At 44.6% G+C, this 14,584-nt stretch overlaps 1 protein-coding gene across 7 annotated transcripts in view; it reads right to left on the bottom strand.

Annotated features, from left to right (window-relative positions):
* Positions 1 to 1,700: 1,700 nt before the first annotated feature.
* ZNF384 (zinc finger protein 384) overlaps positions 1,701 to 14,584 on the bottom strand; it is a 20,295-nt gene continuing 7,411 nt past the window's right edge. For 3 of the 7 annotated variants that reach the window (XM_005873691.2, XM_005873695.2, XM_005873696.2), the window contains 10 exons: positions 14,167 to 14,237; positions 13,293 to 13,530; positions 13,010 to 13,057; positions 12,477 to 12,810; positions 11,559 to 11,651; positions 7,566 to 7,790; positions 6,681 to 6,863; positions 4,895 to 4,973; positions 4,002 to 4,160; positions 1,701 to 3,328 (listed from right to left, as the gene is read on the bottom strand). In XM_005873691.2, the coding sequence (XP_005873753.1) occupies positions 2,912 to 3,328; positions 4,002 to 4,160; positions 4,895 to 4,973; positions 6,681 to 6,863; positions 7,566 to 7,790; positions 11,559 to 11,651; positions 12,477 to 12,810; positions 13,010 to 13,057; positions 13,293 to 13,530; positions 14,167 to 14,237 (1,847 nt within the window). In that variant the 3' untranslated portion in view covers positions 1,701 to 2,911. The remainder of the gene's footprint in view (positions 3,329 to 4,001; positions 4,161 to 4,894; positions 4,974 to 6,680; positions 6,864 to 7,565; positions 7,791 to 11,558; positions 11,652 to 12,476; positions 12,811 to 13,009; positions 13,058 to 13,292; positions 13,531 to 14,166; positions 14,238 to 14,584) is intronic. The other 4 variants (XM_005873692.2, XM_005873694.2, XM_014545669.1 and 1 more) reach the window with 4 other exon arrangements.

The raw sequence follows: 14,584 nt of genomic DNA, 5'->3' as shown, positions 1-14,584 counted from the left end.
TGTCTCCCTTTTTATTCGAGTTTATTGATGATGTAAACTAGCACCAGGATTCTGAAAAGATTGGAACATGGAGCTGTGGCAACTGGGCCGATGAGACGCCAGCCATCACCCTACTCAGCTGCAGTACAATTAAAACTGCTTTTCATCAGCATGGAAAGCGATCGAGTGCAGACGGGCTGGACCACACCAGTGAAACAGAACTCAAAACCCGTAACCTAACAGCGATGTTAACAAGACAATGTTTTGGACATCATTGTCACTCCTAACTCACACATTTTTGATAATCATCAACGTTACATAGTAGGTTTTTAATGAAACAGGTTTCCAACCACATAATTTAGACCAAATATGTGAAGAAGTATTAGGTGAAACCCCATTCTCAACTGAGCACGTGGTAAGACATGGCAGTGGAACCTAGACTTCACGCTGAAGTGTCATGCCCCTGGGCAAGTAATCTAAGCTCTGTGCCTGTTTCCTTTCTTATAAAATGAGAACAACAGTACCCACTTCATAGAGTTGTTGCTGAGTTGAGCATATCCTTTTTTAAAAAGTAGACTCTGGTTCTAATACCTGTGATGAAGGTAGGGCTATAGAGGTCTTTTCAACTGTTGGTGAGAGCTGGGGGGTTGGGCAGTTAATAGGAAGCTAACCAATATTGGCATATTTGGTCATGTGATATTCGTTGTCACACCACAGATGGAGACTATCTTGGATACCCACACGAGACTGAACCATAAATTAAGTGGGTAACATTTCGAGTATCTCACGCCATTGGGTAATGAGCACCGTTGACAAGCAGTCCCATAGGATAGCCATGTTATCAGGTGTGGGAAGTTTGTCACTTTCAGTGCTTCAATGTTTTTTTGGGGTTTTTAAATCTGCACTCAAGGATATTTTTCCATTGATTTTTTTAGAGAGTGGAAGGGATGGGGAGAGCCAGAAACAATGTGAGAGAGACACATCAATTGGTTGCCTACCACACTTGCCCTGACTGGGGATGGAGCCTGCAACTGAGGTATGTGCCCTTTTTTGGAATCGAACCCGCGACCCTTCAGTCCGCAGGCCAACTTTATCCAGAGCCAAACTGGCTAGGGCTTAAAGGTTTTTTAATTCTCAGAAAGAAATCTTGGAGATAGTCTAGTCCAATCCCTTCATTTAACAGCTGAAGATGCATCATGGCCAACACTGGTTGATAGAAGAGCCAGGGCTGATGTCCAGGTTTTCTGACCATCAGAAAACTGTCCTGCAATGTTATTCAATCCTGGTTATGGTTCCCACCACTGGAAACCTATGGTTTTAGGTGCCACAGTATAATGAAGATACATGTATATAGACGCATGCCAAACGGAATTAGCACTGAGCCCACTGATGCTCAGGCAGGAGTACAGGTCCTTTCAAGAGGCCATGCTTGCTATTCTTTGATAAGAAGCTTAGTGGTCTTAACACAACTGAAACCGTGCTGTCACATATTTTGGCAATGCAGTCCCCATAAGATTTGTATGTAGAAAATCTCATCAACCAAGATTTCACTTCAGATAGATCAAAGCTGTTCCCTTCTGTGGCTGGGGATACAGTCTCATCACACAGCATTCGTTTTTCACATATAGAAACTCTAGTGTAAACCCTTAGTACTGGCCTCTAACATCTCTCCAAATAGCTTTTCCCATGCTCGCTCACATCAGTTGCTCCACTGCCTCTGATCCTTTTACATGAATTTATTTCTATACAAGGTTCTAAAAACACCCCTTGGTTTGTACATAAGTTTTTTCTTCACTTTAAATTGCTTTATAACAACTGGTTTCCTGTCTTTTTTTTTTTTTTTCATTTTCTCTTTTCTCTGAAATCTGCCATGATTGGAAAAAGAAAAAGACAAAGGAAAATAAAAATGTCATTGGTCAGAAGACAGGGTGGGGGAAAAAGGGACAAAAATAAACAAAAGATCAAATATGAAAATTCTCAGCGATAATGCATTTATAAACACAGAAATGGTTACAACAAAAATGGCCGTGATGAGTGGGTATATATATACTTATATATATATATATATTTATATATAAATCCGTGTCCAGCAACTGACCGTGGCACCTAGGAAGCTAAGTCCAGTCCTTGTGTTTGCCCTGAACTTTCCCTTCTGTGCAACACTCCTTTGTTTGGGATTTCATAAAGCTCCCACAGCTCCTTAAGTTTGGGGATGGGGAGGCTGAGTATAGGGCCTTGGTTGGCAGAGAAGGGGAGACGCTCCAAGGAAGACCATATCCCACGTTTCTAAGCCACCCTCGACCATCGGGGGATCACTGGCCCCGTGGGGACCACATCTCGGCTCATGCCCTTTACAAGTAAAGGGAGTCTGACCCCCCACCCAGATCTCCTTCCTCCAGCATCAGGTAGGAACTGAAGTGAGACCATGAGGGGAAATGGCTCCCAGGGTCAGGGCACATGAGAAACCTCTGTTCTTACACAGGCAAGATTGGAACAGGAGGCTGGTTGCATTTAGGGCTTTCTTCTCTCTGGTATCTGGGAGGGCCAGCCTCTAGTCTTCTATCAGCCTAAACTTTGAAGATTATGAGGGTAAGGAGAGAGTAAGTGCCCACAATGGAAACGTTTCTATGAGGTCATAGCAAATCCCCCCCTTGAGCACCAACTCCCAATTTTTAAAAGCTATGCTTAGGAGGGAGGCTGCTGGATTACACTACCAGCTCAGTATTCCTTTGCCAATCAGGAGGACTGATAATCCTTTTGAAGAGGAGTTGAAAATAAGGATGGTATCCTGTGAAGGAAGGCTGTGCCTGAGGCCCAAGGAGATGGAGCCAAGGCCTGTCAAGGAAGAAGACGTTTCCCACCAAGAGGAGTTAGAGAAAGAAGAGGCCAGAACTTCTTCTCCCTTTTCCCAGTGGGGTGGCAGCATAGGTCTCTATGAGCTGGCCAGGTGCTCCACCTGGATGGTGCTGGTGGTGACAGTGAGGCAGATGTCCTTATGATGCTCCGCCGTCTTATAGGGGGTCAGGTCAAAAGAACACTGGGGTGGAGGATTGGGGTTGCTGTCCCCACCACCCCCACCCTGGGGGGCTGCCCCCGGGGACTGGAAGTGTGGTGGCTGTGGTTGCTGCTGCTGCTGCTGCTGTTGCGATGCCTGGGAAGCCTGGGCTTGGGCTTGGGCTTGGGCTTGAGCCTGGGCCTGGGCTTGGGCTTGGGCTTGGGCTTGGGCTTGAGCCTGAGCTTGAGCCTGGGCCTGGGCCTGGGCCACTGCTGCCGCCGCTGCCGCTGCCTGCACTTGTTGCTGGAGATCAGGAGGGTTGTGTTTGCGCATATGTTTCATAAGGTACGTTTCCTGGGAGAGATGGTAAAAAAAGAGTTGAGGGGGGGAAAAAGAAGGAAAGAGGTTACTTATAACTAGCATCCTGGGCTCTTACTTTACTTTAAATAGAGCAGGACTTACACTCAGATATATTCTGAAGCCATGGGCAAGTTCACCCCATGAGCCACTTTCAGGGCTCACTACTGGCTAAAAAGGCAGGGGGCGGGGGGTGTCCTCTAGACCAGCGGTTGCCAACTGGTGGTCCCCGGACCACTGGTGGTCCATGAGGTCTGAAAGGTTGGCGACTGCTGCTTTAGAGTCACCATGGACATTCAATTGGCACAGGAAAAGGCTGTCATTTTCTCAAAGATCTTTGAATGGAATAACTTTAAAACCCTTTTCTGGAGTCTAATGGAAACATCTAACTGAAATCTTTCTCTTCCCAAATTCTCAAGTTGCTTTACTTTGCCTTATGTTCACGTAAAATGAAGAATCATTGCTTAATGATCTCTATAGGCTTAAGAAATCAGGCGTCCCCTAAATTCTTCAGCTAAGGGTCTGTTTAATTTTTGTTGTCTGATTCTGTAAGTTGGAGCTGGGGAAGCTGCAGATTCACTGCAACAGGTCTTTATCCAGAAAGATGAGGTGAAGTGGATTATAGTCTACAGGCCTATGAGAAAGGAAAGAGAAGACACTGAGCACTCACCGACGTATATGCCCGACTACAGATAGTACAGGTGTACACCTTGGCATGCTTCACTGTATGCGTAGATAGGTGCACCTCTAGTGAGGCTGCGTCTGTGTACGCCCGATGACAGTTGTGGCACTTGAAGGGTTTATCTTTGTTGTGCTGCCGTCTGTGGGACTGAGAAAATTGGTAGAAATGATGAGTGTATTGGACTTTTCCCTCTTGCCTCCCAGGTTCTCTTTCCTTCTGAAGGCAGTAGGAATTGCTTCAAATGAAACTTCAGGAGCCACAGGCTAAGGGAAGCAGCATACCGCAGGCAGCACAGACCAGGATCCTGAAAGTTAGAATGATGACTATGCCTGGTCCCACTAGTCCAGTGGTTCTCAAAGTGAGGTATGGGGTTTATTAGGGAATACCAAGACCTTTTTAGGGGGTCTATCTATAAGGTCAAAACTATTTTCAAAATAATAATAATTTTGGCCTTTTCATTCTCTCATGACTGTATGAGATTAAATAATGCATAATATTGCAATAGACTGAATACAGCAGACACGAGAATCTAGCCATCTTCTGGTAAGCCATACATTAAAGAAATGTGAAAAAAATGTAAAACAATATCATTCTTCTCACTAAATTTTTTTGGGGGTTGTGTGTTTGGAAATGTTATTTGTGTTTTGCAATGGGTTTGCTATTTTTTAAATGAATTACTAAATATCTTCTCCAGTTTTTCAGTTTCACAATATCTACGTAGATAGATTTTACCCACATCAACAAAAGCTCTTTGGGTTCCCCAATAATTACTACAAGTGTGAAGGGGCCCTGAAAACATTTGAGAACTGCTATATTAGTCAAATGGCACTTCCACCCCACGTCTTAAAGTCAAGGCCTCATGTGGAAGGAGGAAAGTTTACCTGCAGATTGGAGAGCTGTGTGAAGGCTTTCTCACAGCCTGGGTGGACACATTTGTATGGTCTATCCCCGGTGTGGATTCTGCACGGGATGAGAAAACAAGAAAGGGGAAGGATGTCAGCAAGGCCACTTGGGGACTGGCTCCTTAACAAGCCTCCTCAAGGCCACATCTGCCCTCCCACAGGAGTGGGAGTAGTATGAGATGGATCTCCAGGATGCCTCAGCTGCTCTCTGACACGCTGTAGTGCCTGATTTCTGCTCACTGCCTGCATCACTCAGCTCAAGATGGGCTCCACCTCAGTGGATAGAGCATCGGCCTGCGGACTCAAGGGTCCCAGGTTCGATTCCAGTCACGGGCATGTACCTTGGTTGCGGGCACATCCCCAGTGGGTAGTGTGCAGGAGGCAGCTGAATCGATGTTTCTCTCTCATCGATGTTTCTAACTCTCTATCCCTCTCCCTTCCTCTCTGTAAAAAATCAATAAAAAAATAAAAAAAAAAGATGGGCTCCTCTCTGCTGGGGGAGGAGGGATGAGTGACACGGCAGCCTAGGGACAGGCAGCTCACAATCTGGTATACAAGAAAGCTCCTACAGTAACTCTCTGATGAATGCTTAGAAACATAAGGTCAACACAATGGTAGGGGAAAAAGAAACACGTAACACTTTTTCCTTGGCCCCCACTATCCAACTAGAAACTATCTCTTCAACCTCAAGCACCACTCCCAGAGAAAGTTCTAGTGTCAAAGAAAAATACAGTTATGATAATTGTGGAAAGTATGAGTGATATGAATACTTGTACAAACTCCTTCAGGCTTTTCCCAGTACAGCCCCCTAATGGCAAGAAATGTCTAGTTTAGTATCAATTTGACCTCTTTCCCAATCTCTACAGGGTCCTCCACTGAAATGAGCCAAGGACTTGAAGGTGCATGAACATCTGCTCCTCATTAGGGACTTCAGAACCATCTTTGTGACCAGGTGGTTTTCTGGACCTCTGGTATAAACTCTTCAAAATATCACAGGATATGTCTCCTTGTGAGGAAAGCCCGACTCCTCTTCACAAAGCACGATGTCTGACCACTCTAAGATCACCACATCCAGAAGCAGCCAGGTGTCTATTAAGAGTCTCGATTCCACTTCAACGTGAGATACATTAAAGAACACCAATTCTAGTTGGCAGGGTCACTTCCTCCTAGTCACTCCAGATTCATGGGACAAACAGTAGGCATCCTTATGAAGTATGAGCTTTTTCATTGTTTGCTGGCTCTTTAAGATTTAAGACATGTTTGGTTTTGTTCTCTACTCCGGGCATCCCTTGGAGCTTGCTTGTTGCTTTGTCACCAGGCTGGTACCCAGCTAAAGTCTGTATCTCCCATTCATAAGCAGTGCTCTAAGGACTAGAGGTAACATCTTCAAATTCCTCAGCTTTGGCATCAAGGAGAAAACCTTGCAAGATGTGTACATGGGTATTTTCAAGGAAGGAAATGAGGAAAATAAAGTTGTCTCTGCTCCAGATCAATCTCTTCCTCCCATGCATCCGGGAATATCAGTCACTGCATCTCCCCAATGTAGCTTTTGCCTCAGAAAGGCTCTCTCTGAGCATCCACTTGTTTCTCCATGTTGCTGCTTGTTCTTTTTCCCAGATGCCAGTCATGTTCTCCTCCAGCCAGGTCTCTCCTCCAGCCAGGTTTCTCCCCCGCCCCCCGCATGCGGGTTGTTGTGTGTGTCCGGGGCGGGGGTGGGGAGGGCATGCCAGCAGGGCGGGGGCAGTAGCCCGCCACTCTCCCTTACCGTGTGTGCTGCTGGAGGTGGGAGAGCTGGCGGAAGGCCTTCTGGCAGTAGGAACAGTTGTAGGGCTTGGCCCCCGAGTGGATACGGAGGTGCTGAGCCAGGTAGGAGGTGTTGGCGAAGCTCTTGGAGCAGTGCGGGCACTTGTGGGGCTTGATGGTCTCCGTGTGCATCTTAGAGTGGATCCTGCCGGAGAGGAGAGGAAGGAAGGGGGGAGGAGGAAGCAGTTCGACACCACGGGCTCAGCTCTCTGCTGGGTGAAATGATGTTGCTTGAGGGATGAGAACACCCCCTCCTCCCTCCTCCCAAACACACTCCGGCCTGTAGAGGCTAATGACGAGGACACCAAGATCTAGGTTGTTGCTGATCTTACGTCGGTAGCTAGAATGGCAGTGAGATGATGAAGAGCTGCAACCCCTGGCTCCTGTTAACCTTAAAGATTTCAGTTTCGTCAACCCTCCGTTTGGTTCTAAGGTTACACACTCACCACAGATACCCTGCTTCCAAACTGTAATTTGAACAAAGACCAATACCGCCTGTTCCCCATGGACCTGAAGTTGAATGCACACCTTGGCTCTGAACTGAAGCATATAGTAAATGCAGGGCCTGCTCTGCAGAAGATTTCCAAACACAGACACAGAGAGAAACCACAAAAATTGATCCAGACTTTGGGATTGAAGACCACAATTTTCCAGGCCCCCCACGCCAAACTCCTAAGACACAGTTTAATTTTCACAAACAGTAATGGGAGAGAATTGAGGCTCCCAAAGGGCAAAATTGAAAAGGAAAAAAGGAAACCTATGGAGAGAACAATAGGCGCAGGCAACATTGTCTCAGGGTGGGGGGGTTCAAGGCCAGGTAGTGGGGTAAAATCAAGAGCAGCCTTACCGGGTGTGCTGCTGGAGGTGAGATAGCTGGCGGAAGGATTTCTCACAGAAGTTACAACTGTAGGGCTTAGCCCCTGAGTGGATACGGATGTGCTGGGCCAGGTAGGAGCTGTTGGCGAAGGTCTTGGAACAATGTGGGCACTTGTGGGGCTTGGTCTCGGTGTGTGACTTGGAGTGGATCTGCATCTCCGACTTTGAGTAGAATGTCAGTGAGCACATCCGGCACCTGGGCCAAGTGAGGGCAGCCGTTAGAACCTTTCCCACCAAGAGGGCATTGCTGAACCCTCCCCTCCACTTCCAAAGAAGCCAACCTTTCTGATCTCTCTCTTATTCCAACTACCTTGTAAGGTCCATGAGAGGAGGAGCTCTGTTTTATTTATTTTTATAGTTGAAGCTTCTAACACAGCCCACTACAATATACTCAATACATATTTGCTGAATAATTGGATTCCCAAGTGTGTACAAAAACAAGAATTCAACCAAGGAAGACAGGAAAATCTTATTATGGGCTTTGGCTGATGTAAATTTCACTGGGCTAGGATCATCAGCTAACTTCTGTTTTCCTTCTGCCTATAATTTTAATTTCAAAATTTTAAAAGAACTCTTTCCTTTAATTTCCCATGTAAAAAGTACATCCATCAGGTATTCCTCAAGCTTCTGAAATGATGAGGACAAACTGACTAGATGACCCAGGTCTCCTTTTCCATCTTCTTCAGATAATTGCCTTCTCTCAGATTTTCTCCTATTTCCTTTTTGCCAGGACTTTTAGAGGGATGGGGCTGGGGGAAGTATCAGAATTTCAGTACTTGGAGGGGCCTTTCCAACCCATGTTTATCTGGCCTCCATCCTGTATCTGATGTTCTACCAGCCAATCACACCCACCCCCTAGAAAATCAAGTGAAAACCACTTTTGCAATGAGCCATGGTATCTGTTAGGAGTGGGTTGTGTCCCTCAAATATATAGGAGAAAAAGATTTGCAAAACACCAAGCTTCCATGCTAAACCTTTCCTGTTTCCTCACATATGGAGCCAACATTAGCACTTTGGGTAGACATTAATAGAATCTGAATACACTTTTATTCATCCCCTGAGCTGGTAATCTTCCTGCTCTGACACTGTCCAACAATACCAAGTAAGAAACCACAACTATTCAAACTTTATTGGGTAAAAGCTATTTATATGTGAGCTAGAACCCTAACATTCCTAAACAAGTCACCAGTATACAATGTGGACTGGTAGAAAGGGCAACAGCCTAGAAGCCAGGTAACTGGGACAAATCCCTCTTCCTTGGGTCCTCCCAATTTACCACGGTAAGAGGGGCTTAGGATGGTGTGAGGGATGATTTCTACTTTTTCCTGATTCTAGGAGAATCTCTGGAGAATAAGTGAGATCAAGGCTACAAAGAACTCTGAGCTCCTCAGAGAAAAAGATATCACTGTTAGCAGGGATATGGTCTCTATTAATGCTTCTATTACAATTCTAACCATTAAGGCCAATTTCGCTTTCTCTAGTTACTTGATAACTCTGAAGGAAACCAAATTACCAGTTTACCAATCCCTGACTATTGTCTGGGATGCCCAACCATTGTAGAGATGGGGAGGTTCTGCTTAATGGACACAGCCAACAGGAAATCTGGACACCTAGGCTCTCTACTCAGGGTTGTTATAGGATTGCTCATCAATCCAGACCTTACTTTTCTGGTCTGTAAATAGAGAGATAAATTAAATATCTGCTCCTACAAGGGCCAGCAAACAGGACAGTCAAAAGTAAGCCAGTGTTCTCTAAAAATAAAACTGCATTGCGCTGTCTGGTATGGATCAGTTAGTTGGGTGTCATCCAGTGCACCAAAAGGTTGCCGGTTGGATTCCCAGTCAGACACAAGCCCGGGTTCGGGCTCCATCCCCAGTAGGGGGCGTGCAGAAGGTAGCCGATCGATGTTTCACTCTTATATCATCAATGTTTCTCTCCTCCTCCCTTCCTCATTAAAAATCAATAAAAATATCTTTTAAAATAATAAAACTGCATTAATGTTAACAGCACCAGTGTGATGGTTGCATTCATGCTACTATAGTTTCACTAAGACTGAGGTTAGAAACTGGTCACATTGCCACTTGGGAGGGGAACTGTACTAAAGTTATAAAATAATTTCCCTTGGTTGCTAAAACTTCTTATAAATGGAACAACACATTCATTTTAACTCATTTAGCTAGTATATATGAGTGCTGTTTACTTCCTTAATATGAAACTAATTATAAAAGAAGAAATAACCTTCATCAAAGTTTTCAACTAGACAAGAATCCACAAAACTTAAATTAATCGATAATGGACTGGCAACATAACCAGCAGTCTCAAAAGGTACTAGGTATAATAATGATGATGATAATAATAGTTTGCCACTTGTTGTTGTGCCTGATATTGCCAGGGAACTTTGTTTCCACCCCTCACAACAAGCTAGCAAGTATTATCTCTGTTTTATAGAAAAGAACACAAAGGTTCAGAAAGGTTAAGTAATGTGCCAAAGGACAGTTATTTACTATAAAGCTATGATTTCAGCCTAATTTAAAGATTCCTCACACTAGAGGTATTTAAGGAAAGGTTGGACAGTCATCTTCCAGGAATGTTTAGAGAACTAAATCTTAGGGAAGAGACAGCTTAGGTGACCATTAAAGTATTTCCAACTCTGAAATCTTATGAAGCCAAGTAAGAGTACAAGTCCTTTAATGCAAAGTGTCAGGTAGTCGAAAAGAAATGATTTAGGAGAGTTGTGGCAGTGGGCACCATTCATATTCAACAAGAGAAAGGTGCCCCTTTGGAGGCATGAAATGCAATGGCCTTGCTTACAATAACTGTTCTGAATTATCATTCCATTTTTCCCCCTAATATGCTCAAAAACAGTTTCATATACTCTGATTTTCCCTTAAAACAGTTCCACAAGACAGATGAGGGTCATGATTGACCTTCCATTTTACAGATAGGAACTCTTTAGTCAGAAATAAGTTTACTTGTCCAGAGCAACAGAACCCAATTCCCCCAATACAGTCAAATGCCACTTGCCACGGGAATGGATGTGATTGACCCATATATGCATTGAAAGAGGGATTCTTTGTGATTAAAAAGATTCCACCATTGGAACTTCAGAGTTCTGAGTTTCTGAAGAAATCCTGTCCACCCAGAATATAATTAGTCGCCCTTAAATTTCAGAGTTCTCTTTCGTCACCTAGGCATAGGGCCAGCAAGAATTCCAAAAACATGGAGGGTGTAGAAAATCCCACCAGGGCTTCCTTCCAATTGTGTATTCACATTTCTTTCCATATAAACACTTTGGGAAGTCCAGAGATAGCTTTAATGTGGGTCCAAAAAACTAACAAACAAGAAAACCTTAGCAGAATCAGAGGACCCTGATCCATGTGTAGGGTTCCACAGGGTGCCAGAGAACACGCCCTCCCCCAACTACTTCTAACACAGCAAATTTTGTATAGGTGAACGTCCATGTCACAATGACCTCACTTTAAGCAAATACATAAAAATCCAGATTTCTACAAAATGTATTTAAGAGGGATTTTCATTTTATGAAATGATATATAAAATAATGCCTTTAAATTAATCAAACTTATCAGGTACCTTTATAATATGATATGATGTAAACATTTTCCAGGAACACTTTTATTGTATAAAGTGGGATATACCTGTAATAATAAAGCTGCAATGAACTTTCAGATTATAAACTGATTTCTGTAGTGCTCTACACTTTCTGCATAGCAACACTCCCCTCATTTTCACTTACAAAGAGGGATTTAAATTCTCTGTAGTCGTAGCTGCTCTCTACAAAAGTGTACAACACAATAATAAATGCTAACTACTTTTATCTCTTTTGAAGTTCCCAACATTTCAAATCTTATCTGATATATACTCCCAACAAATGGGAGGCAAAAACAGAATTCTCCCCATTTTATAGATGAGGAAACTGAGGCCCAGAGAGGGGAAAAGGACTTGCCCAGGGTCACACAGCAAGTTCGTGGTGGAGCCGGGAACTGAATCCATTAGCCCAAGGCTCTGTCCATTTCCTGTGCCGCAGTTCCCTTCGCTCCTAAAATGGGAACAACATTGCCCATCTCGGTACACTAAGGACAGACCCAGTCTCCCAGCCATGCATCTCTGCCCCTGTCTGCGTCAAAGCTGTGGCAGTGGTTATCCTACTCTATACACTGGGACCAAACTCCCCAAACCCACTAGGGCCCTTGATAGGTCTGAAGGGAATTAAAAGATTTCCAATGTTCAAAGGGCAGGGAAGTTTACTTATGTAATTATTTTTGTATGGTATCACATGCAAATATAATGCTTTTTGGCCATGGACAACTTAAAGGCAGTAAAGAATCAAAATGACTTCCATGAATCAGAGAGTAAGCAGTCATTTTATAAGCATAAGTAGGGGAAGGGAGGCATCTTATTCCTCCCACCATTTTATATAGACCCTCCCATTATCCCAACCATGCAGGGTCAGGCTGGCTCAATGCCCAAATATGACTCAAGAACCAGTGGATGGCATACTGGTAAGGGCCTTACCAGAAAGGTTTCTTGGAAAATGGGAATGGAAAATGGAGAAAGCAAAAAGGAGCTGGAGATAGAATCTCAAACCCAGTCTAAAGCCTCAATACAAGAAAAACCTCCATTATGGCACTCAAAAATAACTCAATGCTGATGACCCCAAAGGGTCTCCATCCTGGGGGAAAAGGCACCAGAGAAGTGCTAGAAGCTCTACCTTCCTGCCCCGTGGCAAAATGCCTGACATGCATGTGGATCTGAGGTGGAAAGCTGGCAGAGCATACAGCCTGATTAAGGGCAAGACACAGATAGGGTAGGGAAGCTGAGACAGGGATCCTCACACCCCATCCTGCCCCAGGATGACTCATACCTATAGGTCTTGCCGTCTTTCTGATGGTCATCATCATCCTCAGGGGAGAGGACATAAGGGTCGTTCATCTCGGGCAACCCTGATTCCAACATCCGCTTCTTCTTTCGGCCCCGGTGGGGCTTTGGAGCCACACTGCCACCTCCACCACCACCTCCGCCTCCTTCCTCTGTTAGGGTTGATGATACCTTCTTGGAGAGGTCAGGGACCACCTGCAGGGCTTGTGAGCCAGGGGGAAGAGCTGAGACAATCATGGGAGCCGAAATGGGGAAGGTCTGAGCTGATGAGGCTGTGGTCACAAGGGAGCCTGAGGGGGACGTGATTACCAAACCAGGACCTAGGATTGGGAGAAAAAGGAGATGGTGTCATGTTGTCCAGTTCTGATCCTAATCCTGTTTCATTTCCCCAGATCATTGTCTAACTAAACCCTTACCACCTCCCCAGCCCAGAGTATATAGGAAACCCCAAACCCTGTAGAAAAATAATGGTCTCCTAACCCCTGTCCCCACCCCAACCCCAGTAACAGTGAGATTTACCCCTTGATTGACTCCCTTCTCTTCTCCACCTCTGAGAACAGGAGACTCCTTGATTCAGAGAAGGAAAGAATGTCACCTCCTCAAAGGCAGGGACCGCATCTTCTACTTCTTTGTATCCCCCACAATGCCTAGAGCATTGCTAGGCACACAGTAGGCTCTTAATAAAAATTTGATTGAGTAATCAAACACATTTCCCACTCCCCATGTTGTTGGAGCCCTCCAGCCTGGGGTACTGATCATGGAAGATCAACACCTCAGATTGGAGAAGAGCAGAGTTGCTCACCAGCAGTCATTAATCCTGTAGACGGCACAGGGACCACCGTGATATTCTGGGTAACGGATGCCTGGCTATGTGGGGTCAGCTGGTCTGACTTGGACTCTGTGTCCATACTGATGCCTGAGGGCAGGGACACTGAGGCAGGCACTGTCAACAAGGTGGGGTAGTGGGGTGGAGCCAGCCCACAGCCCTTCTCTGGCAACAGCTGATCCTTCATCTTGTTGATGAACATCGTGTTCTCAATCTGAAAGAAATGGAAGGGGAAGAACACAAACTGATGGTCACTAGATGGGAAGGGGTAGGGAAATGAGCAAAAAAAGGTGAAGAGCACTAGGAAGTACAAACTGCCAGTAATAAAAATAGCTATAGGAATATAAAGTACAGCATAGGGAATATAGTCAATAATAGGATAAAATAATTTATGAATGGTGCCAGATGAGTACTAGACTTATGGGGAGTAGGGGGTCACTTTGTAAATTATATACATGTCTAATCACTATGATGTACACCTGAAACTAATATATGTCAACTATTATAAATGAATGAATGAATAAATAAATAAATAAATAAATGAATGGGAGGGGAGGGGAGGGAAGTGGCCTCTTAAGGAAGAGTCTGATTATGTCTGCTCCCCAAGCACTTAGCATTGTCTGACCTCCTTGGATATCAAGGAATGATAGTTAATATCTTTGTGTTTCCAGAGAGAAGCCAAACAGGAACACTATACAATTCTCAGTGATGGGGACCTGATGAAAAAGCAGGTGGTTTGTCTTGCTTCAGTCTCCACCTGCTTCAGTCTCTGAGGAGCAAGTAGAACTTACTACTCAGAGTTGAAAAAAGGACACTATGGGGGAGGGGCAAAAAAGCGAACTCCACCTACCTGTCCTGAGACTGTGGGGATAGAAGGCCAGAAGTATGGGTTAGAATTGAAGTGAGATTCTTCCATTCTACCTGAAGAAAGAGAGACCACATCACACTCAGGAATAAATCTGAAGCTTAGCAATGGAGAAGTGGAGATGAGGAGTTCTTGATTTCTCCTCTGACAACATGGCTGGGAATTGGTGGTCAAGACCTTAGGATCTAGCATATTATATTAGTCCCATTAGTCAGAACCACTCAGCACTATATTCCTATCCAACAGAGGCTATCCTAGATAAGATGCTGGTGAAAGAACTTATACACATTCAGTTACCCACAGAATGTTTCCCATATCCCAAGAAATAGAATTGGTATTACTTTCCTTGAATGAATGAATGAATGAATGAATGAGAGAAAGAGAGAGAGAGAGAGAGAGAGAG

This window comes from Myotis brandtii, unplaced genomic scaffold, assembly GCF_000412655.1.
Source record: "Myotis brandtii unplaced genomic scaffold, ASM41265v1 scaffold417, whole genome shotgun sequence".
Classification (NCBI taxonomy): Eukaryota; Metazoa; Chordata; class Mammalia; order Chiroptera; family Vespertilionidae; genus Myotis; species Myotis brandtii.
This window is presented reverse-complemented; position numbering and strand designations above follow the sequence as displayed.